General features: G+C 43.5%; 1 protein-coding gene across 2 annotated transcripts in view; it reads left to right on the plus strand.

The window, feature by feature from the left end:
- The window catches only part of ctbp2a (C-terminal binding protein 2a), a 66491-nt gene that overhangs the window by 27154 nt on the left and 26553 nt on the right, over positions 1 to 12784 (plus strand). The window contains exon 1 of one of the 2 annotated variants that reach the window (XM_041947080.1): positions 2665 to 4981. The exons of the other annotated variant lie outside the window; for it this stretch is intronic. Within the exon in view, the coding sequence (XP_041803014.1) occupies positions 2665 to 4981 (2317 nt within the window). Of the gene's footprint in view, positions 1 to 2664; positions 4982 to 12784 lie in introns of those variants that run through there. 2 annotated transcript variants of the gene reach the window in all.

The raw sequence follows: 12784 nt of genomic DNA on the forward strand, positions 1-12784 counted from the left end.
TAGATGTGTGTGTGTATGTATGTATGTATGTATTGCCGTTTTTCTCCTAATTTTATGCAGTCTTAAAAAAAGTCTCAAACAGAGACTGTTAACCTTGCAGCAGTGTAGCTTTTAAATTAGGAATGATGTACTGCACATGATATTATATGACTGAGTTAAAGTCTTTTTCTTTTTCAAATGAATGTTTTCTGATTTTTACATCCAGGAAAATCGTTTCTATATTGCACAAGTTCAGAATAAATGGCAGGAAAGAGTGTGTGCCTTAAGGTGATGAATGACACCCGTACTTGAAATGACTGTAAAACTTGATTGACTTTATAACAGCAAAACCCTCCCTGATAAAATCAAAATGGGCTTCAAAAATGATTTTTCCCCAACTCTCAGCTTTGATTTAATAATTCATCTTTATAGTCACTTTTAGATCTCTGTGAGGGCTCGTTCTTGCCTCCTCTCCTTCCCATTTTAATTTCCTTTTTACATAAAGCTGACTAATGTTCCCCTGACCTTACCGAAAGAAAAACGCTCTCAGTCGTCTGCGCAATTGGTTTTGGAGCCACTGTCATCAGCTTTTTCCTGTCATCTTGTGAAAACAGCAGAATACTCAGCTCCCTCTCTGATCTCTTCCTACTCTAATTACACAACTGTGATTAAACAAGATATTAGTGCCGACGACGGACATGCCTGCACAGTTTCCACAGGCCCTCTGTAAGATATTCAGGAACTTTTCTCAGTGTGCTGATATAAACTGTCTTTGCCATCTTAAATATGCATTACTGCCCCTTGCTATGGTAAACCCTGAGATTAGATTTGGATGGAAATGGACACTTCCTCACCTTACATCTGTTTTCATGCATTAATAAACAGGGATCCTCTGCAGAAGTGATCAGGTTTCAGCCACAGTGACATGAAGTGAGACTTGCAGGCAGTTACATGGTACATTGTCATATGTTTAATATCGCCTTGGTTAGAAGAAATGATTAATGTATGCCATAAATTATATTCCCATGTATGGTTCATGGCCAAGGCATAAAATAAAATGCTGTAGCGTTATATCAAATAGCTTTTTTCATTGTAACATATTTGAATAAAGTGGAATGAGCTCCTGTTGTGTTTCAGCTCAACAAGCACCAACAAGAACCATTGCAAGGCAAAGGTTGTAGGTGCTTTGGATTAACTGTCGTTACAAAAGGACCCCCCTCCCCAACACACACACAAACACACATAGATACACACACACACCACACTCTCACAGTGTTTTACTTTTCTCTGCAAAGGGGCAAATCCAGATTACAGAGCTTCTCTAAGTGAAGGAGATCAGAGAAGCTTTAGGAAAGAGGGGGAAGGTGTATTTTACTGGCAGTAAGACGCATACTGTATGGTTAGTATTCATGAAGTAACATAAATGACAAGATAAAACAGTTGTGAGATTCTAACTTTGTGCTGTAAGTGTTGCATTTAACATTGTTACCTAACAAGACAGACAGTAGCTTTGATAATTCAGTGGATCACTGCTTGAAATGACAGTCACTGGGAGGGCAAATAGGACGGACATTGCAGGTGTATGTTGTTATGCATTCTTCAATCCCCATTTAATCCATGCATTATAATTTTCAGTGTCCTTCAGTGAACATACAGACAGTAGGTCTGAGTGATCTCAAATCGAGGAGAGTGGGGCAATGACAGTGAGCGGCAGGAAGGCATCAAGGACATTTCAGAGTGAGTTGGGCAGCAGTTGCGTGGTGGCTCTGCTGCAAGCATGGGGCCTTGAGGATTAGTGTCCAATCAGAGTGGATTTGATGTTTACTGACAGCACATGCGACTTAGCTGAGAGAACTGTATTTCATTTGTATTCAATGAAGCTGTGCTCCTTGCCTGGCCTCCCCTCCCCGCACTGTGAATCCGGCAAAACTGAAACTGGTTGACGACAGTACATGATCAGCAGCTTCAGGTAGGTGACTCTTCAGGAGAGGGTGAGGGGTTTGGGGGTGGACTCTAAATCATTGGCATCATCACCATCTGCATCATCATCATCATCATCACCAGATATGCTTGTATCTGGTTCATGTGACGTCACGTTGGGAAGTGGAATTAAACAGGCTTTATTTAGATGTAATCCCTCATAGCAATCGGCAGAGCGAGTAAAATGTCCCAGAGACGGGAGAGATAAACCCTATTGGATTAGTACAAGCCCCTGCCCATCCCAACCTATAACCCAACCTATCCCCTCCTTCCGTTTTTTTTTGTTTGTTTTTTTATGAACGTTTGGTGGCCAACTCAAGCATGCAACCCTGTTGCCATGTCTTCCATGGAGTAGCTGGGCTACCTCTGCAGTTACTGTGTTTGTGTGTGGTGTCCTCTTTCCTCGTGCACAACAAGCCAGCATGACCAGAGATTAATTATTCAAGGACCGACAGCCAAAGGGGGAGTCACCTGATAGTACGGACTTACAATATTACGACCTGATATCAGGTGAAAACGGTAGACCCTGCTTCATCTTTTTTCTGCTTGTTCTCCACCTCCCTCTCTCCGTTCCACAGCTACACTACATGAAGACTTGAAAGGGAATTTTCAAAAGCACAGCTAAAGGCGGACCATTTTATCTCTTTTGTGTGTGTTGTTTTTTTCTCGGTTAAGGCTTTCTCTGCGTTTTTCTTTTTTTTGCCAATGCTTGTCACTAACAAACAGTTGAGTCTTGGTCGCTCCCATAGTTGGGACACATTAGGAGGGAATGAGGGTCAGTGGGACAGGGCTGAGAGGGAGAGGGCTGTCTACGAGCAGCAGGCAAGAGTAGCTGGCCGGCGGAGCTCTCTGTCATACGGGGAGGGAGGAGGGTGGTACGAGCCTCCACCAGGAGTGCAGCCCCCTGACCTGGATTTGAAACGCGACCCGTATTCCTACCAAGACTCTCTCTACGGACAGGTTTACGCAGACCGACACGACCCACGGGGGCTGAGGAAAGGCTCTGTGCCTGATCTAAACCACTACGAACGTGCACCCATGGCTCACCGAGGATCCATTCCACACCAGGATTACTATTCCCATGACCCGGCCATGACTCCCCGGCCACCTGAGGGCTTTTATCGTCCGGAACACCAGCCTCCTCCACCTCACTCTCATCCACTAAGTAGGTCAGGCTCTCATTTTGGGATGACACCTGGGGCTCGTACTGTGTGGGATCAAGGTCAGGGAGGGAGAGCAGGACCTCAAGCCCCTGCATCGCCTCTACCTCCTCCTCCACCTCCTCCAACTGCTCATGAGTTGAATCGGGCTTATAGGGAACCTGGTACTGTAACTACTGCCAAAATGCCGCCAGATGGCCAACAGCGCATACCCTCCCGAGACCCATCTCCTGGTCACTACGGTATGGAGCATGCATCTCCTCGGTATGCCAGTGAGGCTCCACCTCTTAGTGGTCAGTCAGTCTATACTGATGTTAATGGACGCCCATTGGATCCGCAGCAGCAAGCTGCTACCTGTCTAGTAGTGGATCCTGCCAGTCAAGGTGTGATTATGAGGCAAGAGACAGCCTCACCCTTCACTGTCCAACAACAGCAGCAATTACAACAGCAACAACTTCAACAGCAGCAGCAGCTGCAACAGCAGCAGCTTCAACAGCAGCAGCTTCAACAGCAGCAGTTACAGCAACAGCAACTTCAGCAACAACAAATACAGCAGCAGCAACTGCAACAGCAACAATTGCAACAGCAACAGATTCAACAACAGCAATTACAGCAACAGCAACTTCAGCAAGAACAGTTACAGCAGCATCTGCAACAGCAGCAGTCCCTGCCACCTCCACCTACTGTACCCGTCCCTGACCCTAGCCTCTCTATGGCGGCTCCACTTCCTGCTCCACCCGCCCCAGTGCAGCCCACAGCAGTTGCCCCAGCTGCACCTGTCCCTGTGCAGGCTGCTCTAACTTCAGCCCCTCCTCCTCCACTTACTCCACTTCCTGCTCCTCTTCCTGCTCCTCCCCCCACTGCCCCACAGACACCTTTACCTGTGGACCCTAAGAAAACGGTTGATCCTGAGTTCCTTGCCCTGCTGCGAAATGAGGGTCTCTCAGAGAGCACCATCTCATCAGTTATCCAGCAGGGATTTGACTCCACTAGCATGTTGGCTGTTATGGAGGAGAACGATGTTCGCACTGTCGCCCCCAACCTTGGACAGGCTCGTGTACTGTCTCGCTTGGTCCACAACTGCAAGCGGCCCATTGAGGCTCTGCCAGCCCCCTCCCAACCTCAAACACCCATGCGAGGCCGATCTAATAGCTTTAGCCATCGGTCAGACATTTACCACCCACAGCAGCACCAACATCCACCCCAGCCTCCACAGGCTTTGACAGTGGACCCCCAACTTATGCCCCCACAGACTCCTGGGGCCATGCAGACCATCTCCCCGCGGATGGGAGAAGTAGTGGGTAGGAGGCCCAGCAGCGCCCCCTCTCAGCACCTCCTGGAAGCCTCTGGAGGCTATCCAGGTCAACCTCCTCGCTCCCCAGGGCCATATGCTGGAGCCATTATGCCTGTTCAGTCAAGACCCATGTCGGCCTACTCTGCGGGGATGACAATGCCAGGGATGCCTATGCAGGGTATGCAGATAATGTCACAGCAAATGAGTGGGTCAATGCCTGCCATAGCTGGGTCTATTCACTCTATGCATGGTATGCCACAGCAAATGCCCGTTTCCATGCCAGCTTTACCACAGCCACCACAACAGCTACCGAAAGCATACTCTACCAATTACACAGTTCCCATGGAGCTGATGAAGAGGGATAGGAACATACTGCCATTGTCACCCATGCACAGCCCTCACCCCACTCCTCAGCTGATGCGTAAGGGTGGGGGACCTGCACCAGACAATGCCCTCGTCCCTATGGGAGCACCAGGCCAAGGCCAAGGTGCCCTGGTTGCTAACCAGAAGCTGAGTCGACGCACAGGTCCGCCAGTCATCGTGTCCACTATGGCATCTCCAGATACAAGTAAATCCTTTTTATTTCCCTTCCATCTGTGTGATCTGCTGTCTGTCTGATTCTGTGATACATTTGGTATTGCTTTCTCTTGGGTGTTTCACATGTTTTTAATAGATAAGAAAATGGATTTGTGCCAGAGCGCTTCATTTTTTGCATGGTTTATGTAAGACACCATTTCCCATTCCTCTCATTGCTTTGAATAGCTCCACAAAGGCCTCGTTGCTGTGTTGCTTAGAATCATATTATGTTTTCACAATTTGGTTGACATTCACTATTTTGAAAGGAACAACTTGAATATTAGGTCGCAGTCTTTTCTTTGGGGGAAGAAAAGACACAATTTCATCATTATGAATCATTAGCATGTGATATATATGCACCATCTCTGTCCAATAAGTGGATGGTTTTTTTTTTGGTTTGTGCAACCATCATTCAGCGGAGTGGCATGTGAGATCTGTTTAGCTGAATGTGGTTACTGGTGAGTGATGCATAATGCTTGACCTTAAGAAAGTCCTAACACAATGAGAATGTTAATAGAGCATTTTTTAAAAATCACTTTGTCTCTCTGGTCAGTGCTGTCATTTGACCACAGCCTTTTGTTTGTTCTCATTACATCAACAATGGATAAATTACGTCTTTTTTTCTTCTTGAGGCCAGTGGAGCGAAATCTAAATATTGTTGCCTATCTCCTTTCCAAAACTGTTGTCAGGATTATGATTAAACCGTAAAAGGGTAACTTTCCATCCCCTGTCCTACTTTGGTTTCTGCATTTGCCACGATCCTAAAATGATACTTGCCTCGCGCTTTCTTGTCTGCTTATCTCTATGAGAGCCAGATTTGTCAGAATTCCATATACTTTGTGTGAAGTCCTTTATTATTTCAGTAATCTCATACAGTTCCCTTGTCAGAATGACACATTGCCCCGTTTATACAACACAAAATGGCATTGATGAAGCGTAATATAGAGGATTTGGGAGGAACAGCTGTCTCCACCCTTTCTGATGCCTTTTTAAATTTTAACAACTGTACACTGTCTTCATGTTACAGTCTGTCAGTTGCTGCATTCATGTGTGAACAGTTCACATTAAGACTTCTCTGCAGAAAAGTCAGATATGGTGTGCAGTAGTCTGGGAACATGATGTGTCCAGGCGAGCATGTGTATTAGTTTGCAATGGTGTGCATCTGTGTACAATTCGTGTGACTGCATCTGCCAATCCTTCTTTTCTCGCTTAGCTCTTATTGGTTGTATGTCATGTCCTTGGTAAGTAATTTGGGCAAAAGCAACAGCACTGGTCACTTTTTAAAATCATAGAATCTACCATAACTATACAGCATTCATAAAGTTGGATAATAGTGATTGCAGCATTAATGGTACGTATCTGTTTAGCTGTTGTATCATTGTAACTACAGCTGGTTTTGATGAAGTCCTTTCTGCTATGCCACGCATTATCTCCCCACAGCCCCCAAGCTCCTGTTGTTGTAAACATGGATGTCTTATTGCATTATGATAATAAGGGTGCATTAGAGTTGCCTGGAAAGCCTTTACAGTGCACTACACAACCTTTCTTCAGTCCTGCTTTTATCAAGGTGTACTGCCGACCTTCATGAGATAGCAATTAGCTTTGTCTGGTTCTTCTCAAACAAATTCTCTAATAAGAACCAGACTTCACATTTGAACTGGCGTAGAAAAGGGTTAAAATGAATTTATCAGAGAGTTGTCAATGAATTTATTGAATTTTTCATGTTTCAGTTCCAGTTTAGAATTAAATGTGTTCAATCTATGCATTCTTTCTGTATTATCACCTGAATCATTACCCCTATCAGATTAAAGCTTTAATTCAGCTTGATAAAAGCTGCTACACAAAATTATCTTCTTTTAACAACTATGACGTGATTAAACTATATTTCAGACATTTTGGGCTGTAAGAACTGATTTCTCCATCAACACCCGCTCACCAGAGGCTGACTAGCAGCATCACTGGACAGATAAAATCGAATTACGGTGCTGATGGCCGATGTGTGATTGTGTCATTTTCTCTGTGCAGGTTGTAATGAGAAGAGAGAGGGGGGAGTTTAATCCTCCAGATCCTCCATTTCCACTGCTGCACTAATCCACAGATATTCTCATTCTGTCCACACCAGCCTCCTGGCTTTCTGTGAGACTTCTGTGAACTACTGTACATAGCCAGCAGGTCAAAATGGGCTTTAAAGGGGGCCAAGGCAGACTGGGAACAAATGATTTAACTGAGGCAGTTTTGTTGTCATCTCTGTGATGTTTAGGCCCAAGAGAGCATGCTCGGCTGTCAAAACAGACTGCTGCTCTTAGCAGCAGACCGACACATGCTTAGGAAGGGATTTCTGCAGGTCTGCCACATACACATACATCGCATTGTTGGTACACACACAGTAAGAGTAGACCTCATTTGCATGTGGCTGACATTTGTTGCTTTGGTAATTTCATCTGTTAATGGACACAGCCGCAAAGCTGCTCTGAATGCATATTCCTAAATTGTATGTTGCTAGGCAACATGGGTTTTGGTGGTAATTGTAGGCAGATTTGCTTCTGGTTAAATGGTCAGTCCATTGTCAGAGACCGCTGCAAATTTACACGTTACTTCTTGTTTTAACAAACTGGCTGGCTAATGTAGCACATCTGGAAAGTATTAATCATATTCTCTTCTTCTCATGTGAGATAAATAAAAACTAGGAGGGTTTTCTTGACTACATCATATGCATTTTAGCCCCACAAACTATGATTCAGCCTTTCAGTTAAAATTTCATTTTGATATTTTGTCAGGTGGACAAATTGTATTGTAACAGCAGCAAAAACACATTTTGCATCCTTTAAAATCCAATTCGTTATGAGCTCATGATATTCTGACAAGCTCAGTCAATTCATTAGTTACAGCAGTGAGTTGCACCCACGATCAGAAAGATTTTATTCTCTCAACTAAAAGCCTGTGTTTAAATACAGATGGTATGCTCCTTCTCACCTCAGTATATGATGCTTCATGAAATAGCCTTGAGCAAGCTCCGCCCTCGTATGACTAACTAGGCCTCACCCCCATCCCCCATCCCGGCATAATCACTGTAGATGATACTGTGGGACTTCCACTCTTTTACCTCCACCCTGGAGAGTGTTTCCCAGCTCCTGTCTGTGGACAACCTGGTGCCATCTTAGACCTGATGCCACCTCAGGTCAGTTCTGCACTGCGTGACATACTAGCCGCAATTTTCTTCCTTGTCTAGGCCTAGCGTGATGATGGGGGAGGGTTATGGCATATTAGTTCTGGAGAGAGCAGATTATGTATTAACGGGGTCCAGGTCAAAACTATGGGCAGTTGTTACACTGAGTGAGGGATTAAGGAAGAGAGAGGGAGGGAAAGAGGCATTGCTATTGATGGATGATGATTGCTGCTTGCTGGGTGGGGGAGTGGAAACCGGCGTTGACAGCTGTACGTCAACCTTGGACTGTCCATGGAGATGAGACTAGCTGTCAGGGTTGGATACTAGACTTTGAGGGTCAAACTTTGGCCTTAATCTGGTCTGACAGTCAAAGGTTGTTTTTGTTATGCTGCTGGTCACTCTGTTGGCTGCACACAAGGGATGGGTAATATGGCCATAATGCATATGGTATATATCACAGCATAGTAATTGTTATGTAAATTCATTGAGAAGTGTTTCAAAATAACCGGAATATACTTCACAACATTTTCTTATTTTCTTATTTTATTCAGAGTTTCCACACAAACAAATACAACTGTCTAACTGTCTTTCATGGAGTCTTCAAGGTTCCAAATGAGAAGAGCTTTTTGTGCATGGACAATAATTGACTGGCAGTTGGAGTACATTCAAGGCTTGGGTGGATATGAATCTCTATTGGTTGAATCATTAGTACAAAAAATGAGCAAATGTGTTAGATCATGAGAGATGTTAACTATGATGCCCGATGAGTATTTTGTTGAGAAACATTTAGTCGCTGGGCTAAAGAATTAAGATTTTTAAAACAATGATAATGCATTCAGCAGTTTACATCATCTTATTTTTGGATTGTGGGTAATTTTTGGATGAATTGAGGAACTACAGTTTGAGATTTTGTTCATTAATGCGATGAAAAACAAATCTTTTATTTGCTGCAGCTCTGATTGACTACCTCCTACACCTATAGCAATGGAGCAGAGGCTCATGGGTCTTGTTGTATTTAGAGCCATCTGCCAAACCCATTTGGCAGTAAAAGCGAAATTGCAAGTTGAAATAATTAAAGCTGATGACGATAACATAAACCTATCGTTTAATTATCCAGGAGAATCGTGTGTTTCTATGTTGAGGAACATTGAGGTTATCATTACCAGGAAACAACTCTATGCAGCCTGTATTTATGATGGTGTGTGTGTTGTTTGTATGTGTGTATGCATGTGTGTCTGTCGTGTCACACCAGATGTTCCTCTAAATATGAGGCTGTGATTTTCTTTTCCCTCGTGACTCTCTGGCCTTGCTCACACTCTGCCAGGATTAGATCTATACAAATCTTGACTTCTCATTTTCTCTTCATCTCTCTCTCTTTTTGTTTAAATTAATCCCAGTTTCTCTTTGTCTCCCCCCTCCCTTTGCTGAAAATTAATCTTGGTAGGAAATGATTTGGCTATGACTCTCTTTTCTCTCAAGACAGTAGACAGCATGGGGGGAAAAGAGAAGATTGAGGTAATGGGAGAAATATGTTTCTAAACAAACGTCATACCCAGCTCAGCACATTCATTCGTGACTGTGGTTGTGGGTTACAGCGCCCGTCTGCAGGAAAATGAGGGAAATGAGGAAAGATGGGACGTGATTGAACCCAAGCAAAGACAGCCGAACAGAGAAGATTGAGCAAGAAAGACCAAGCAATGGAGTTAAATGCTCATTGGGCTGCTTTAGATTAGATAGTGAAAGATTGGCCGTTTTAGAGGCGATGATAGAAGTCTTACAAATAGGTGGAGGAGTGCAAATGTGAGATTGCATAAATGAAAACTCTGTCATGCCATCTTGCTCGAAGTGAAAAAAAAGAGGGTAGCCGAGGGATATCTTGAGTCCAATTTCTCTGTTTGTTTTGTTTTATTATTATGAAAAAAGAAACACTTTGTGGCTTATGGCTGCAACTGTTGATTATTTGTTCTTTGTCAAATCTTGTGGTCTATAAAATGTTATTAAGATGTTCAATTTACAGTTATGTAAAACATATAAAATAAGCAGATTCTTAAATTTAATAAGCTTTTACCAGCAGATGTTTGACATTAACATCATTTCACAAATTACTCTATATTGCCTCTGAAAGTGAATGACCTGGCGGGCATGCTGTTTTTATAGTTTTGCCTGTCTGTTTGTACTCATTGTGGGTGTATTGTGTACAGAATACAGATAAAATGCTGTACAGGTGCCGTTAAAAGAAACTGGACCTTGAAAGGCAAAGCCCTACCATGGAAGCAAAAAGCTCTTTCTGGCCAGTTTGCTGCATCCTTTCAGAGAGGCTTGAAGTGATTAACTGCTGGTTGGGAGAGCAGAGTCGAGGGAAGGACAGACAGAAGAGGTCAGGCGCTTAAACATTTGCAGCTCAACAAAAAAATGAAGAAGAAGAAGAAAAGCAATGACATGAGAAGCTGAAAACCCCTGAATCCTAGTCTCTTCATCACAATTCATTCTACTTTCTTTCCTCACCTTACTATTGCCTTCCTTTCCTTTTCTTTTCTGTCATCTCTTTCTTTTACTCTTCCTTCCTTTTCATTCCTCTACCCTCATCCTCTCATCTCTCCTCTCCTCTCCTCTCCTCTCCTCTCCTTTCCATTCCCTTTTTCTCCTCTCCTCTCATCTCCTGTCCTCTCTTTTCCTCTTACTGCCAGGGAGTCACCCTGAATTATTCATTTTGAGAGAATGAAATCTTCACGGGTGTTAAACCAGAGTGACGAAGAGGCAAGGCTGACCATGTTCTCTGTATGCAATATGTGTATGTGTGCATATGTGTGTGTGTGTGTGTGTGACCAGGCATTGCAGAGCTTGACACTTTGCTTGGCTGTGTTTTAACAAAAGCGCGGGGGAGATATGTTTAGAGGTGCAGATGAATCTCATTTGCACCCGAGCAAAAAATATTATACATTTCTCAGTAGGCATGTCAGTCGTGTTCAGGATCACACAGGGCTGTAAATGGGATTGTGTTTCACAGTGTTTTTAGTCTCACACAGGGAGGAGGAATTATGTTTGTGCCTCTGTATGTATGTGAGCATCCATCACTGCATATTTGATCCTAAATTTACATCCTGGTTTTTTTTTAGATATCAAAACACACATTTCTGAGCAGGCTTAAGTTAGCCAGGTAGCCAGTTACTGCTGGATGAGTTAGTATCTCACTGTGTGTGTGTGTGTGTGTGTGTGTGTGTGTGTGTGTGTGTGTGTGTGTGTGTGTGTGTGTGCGTGCGTGCAAGTGTGCATGTGTGGCAGGGGGTTTAGTCTTCAGGAAAGTAATTTAAGTTTACATAATGTCCCAAAAAGTGATGGAATTGTGTGTGTGTGTGTGTGTGTGTGTGCGCGCGCGCGCATATTTGTTCATGCATTTGCTCAGTTTCATTTTCCATGGATGCCTGTTCACACTTTATTGGTCTAAGCCTGCTGCATACATGAGGGGTGTAATAAGCAACGCCTATCTCCATTCATCCCCCATCCTCCCTCTCTCTCGCTCCCTTTCTCTCTCTCTCCTTTTCTCTCTCTCTCTCACTAAGACACACACACATACACTTGCTCACTCACATCCTCTTTACATCTTTTTCTCACTAATCAAGCCAGTTGGCTCAAGTCACAGAGAAAGAAAAGGTGGAGGAGGAGAGTGATGATTTTGGAGAGGTGGAGCGGTGCACAGACGGGGTATGAATGGACGAACAATAATTTATGTGCTGAAATCACCTCACTTTAAAAAACAAAACAAAAAAACCCCTCAACATCTGTTGTCCACCTGCAGCTGTGCCATCTCTCTTTTTCCCTTGTTTTTTTTTCGCTGCCCCTCTTCTCCTCTCTCCCGTCTCCCCACGATCTCATTCGTGCTTCAATCACTTGGCAACAGCACATCATGTAGATCACAGGAGGCAGATGGGATGGTGAATTTTAGAGGTCAAATTATTCCGTAGGCCCTTCTCCCTCCAGTGCTCCCTTTTCATGAATGAGGCTTTTTTACTGAAGGCCTGGTTTGTGGGCTCTGGTTACATGTTGTAACCAAACCTCTTCAATGGAGCCCTTTAAACTCACTACTCTCCCATTGAGCTGACAGTAAATACAGGCAATGCACTACAATATGCACAATATGTGCAATACAACAGCATCCGAAAATACCTGTAGTGCTTTGGTTTAGTTCTTTATTAGGTCAAAACTCTAAAACTGTCCTTTAGTGTTTGCTTACTGTCACTTTTCTTCCCGCTGACACTGGTAAGTCACAGTGGTGCTGAGTCATCCAATTGTTCATTTTGGTCATTCAGTCATTAGAGGACTGCATCTAACAGTTACTGTCATTGTTGCTTAATCTGTCATTTAGCTTTTCGATTGATGACATGGACTATAAAATGTTCCCAGAGTGCATTGTGGCATCTTCACATGCCTTGTTTTATCTGACCAACAGCCTTAAATATAAATATATCTTCGATGTGCAAAGATCTAAAATCAAGAAAAACAGCAAATCTTCTCACGTTATAAGCTTGAATCAGCATTTGTTTGGCATTTCCGTTTAGAAATGACTTGAAGGATTAACAGATTATCAAATTATCAAATTGTTGTTGCTTCATGACTGTTAATCTGCTAAAC

This window comes from Chelmon rostratus, chromosome 11 (assembly GCF_017976325.1).
Source record: "Chelmon rostratus isolate fCheRos1 chromosome 11, fCheRos1.pri, whole genome shotgun sequence".
NCBI lineage: Eukaryota > Metazoa > Chordata > Actinopteri > Chaetodontiformes > Chaetodontidae > Chelmon > Chelmon rostratus.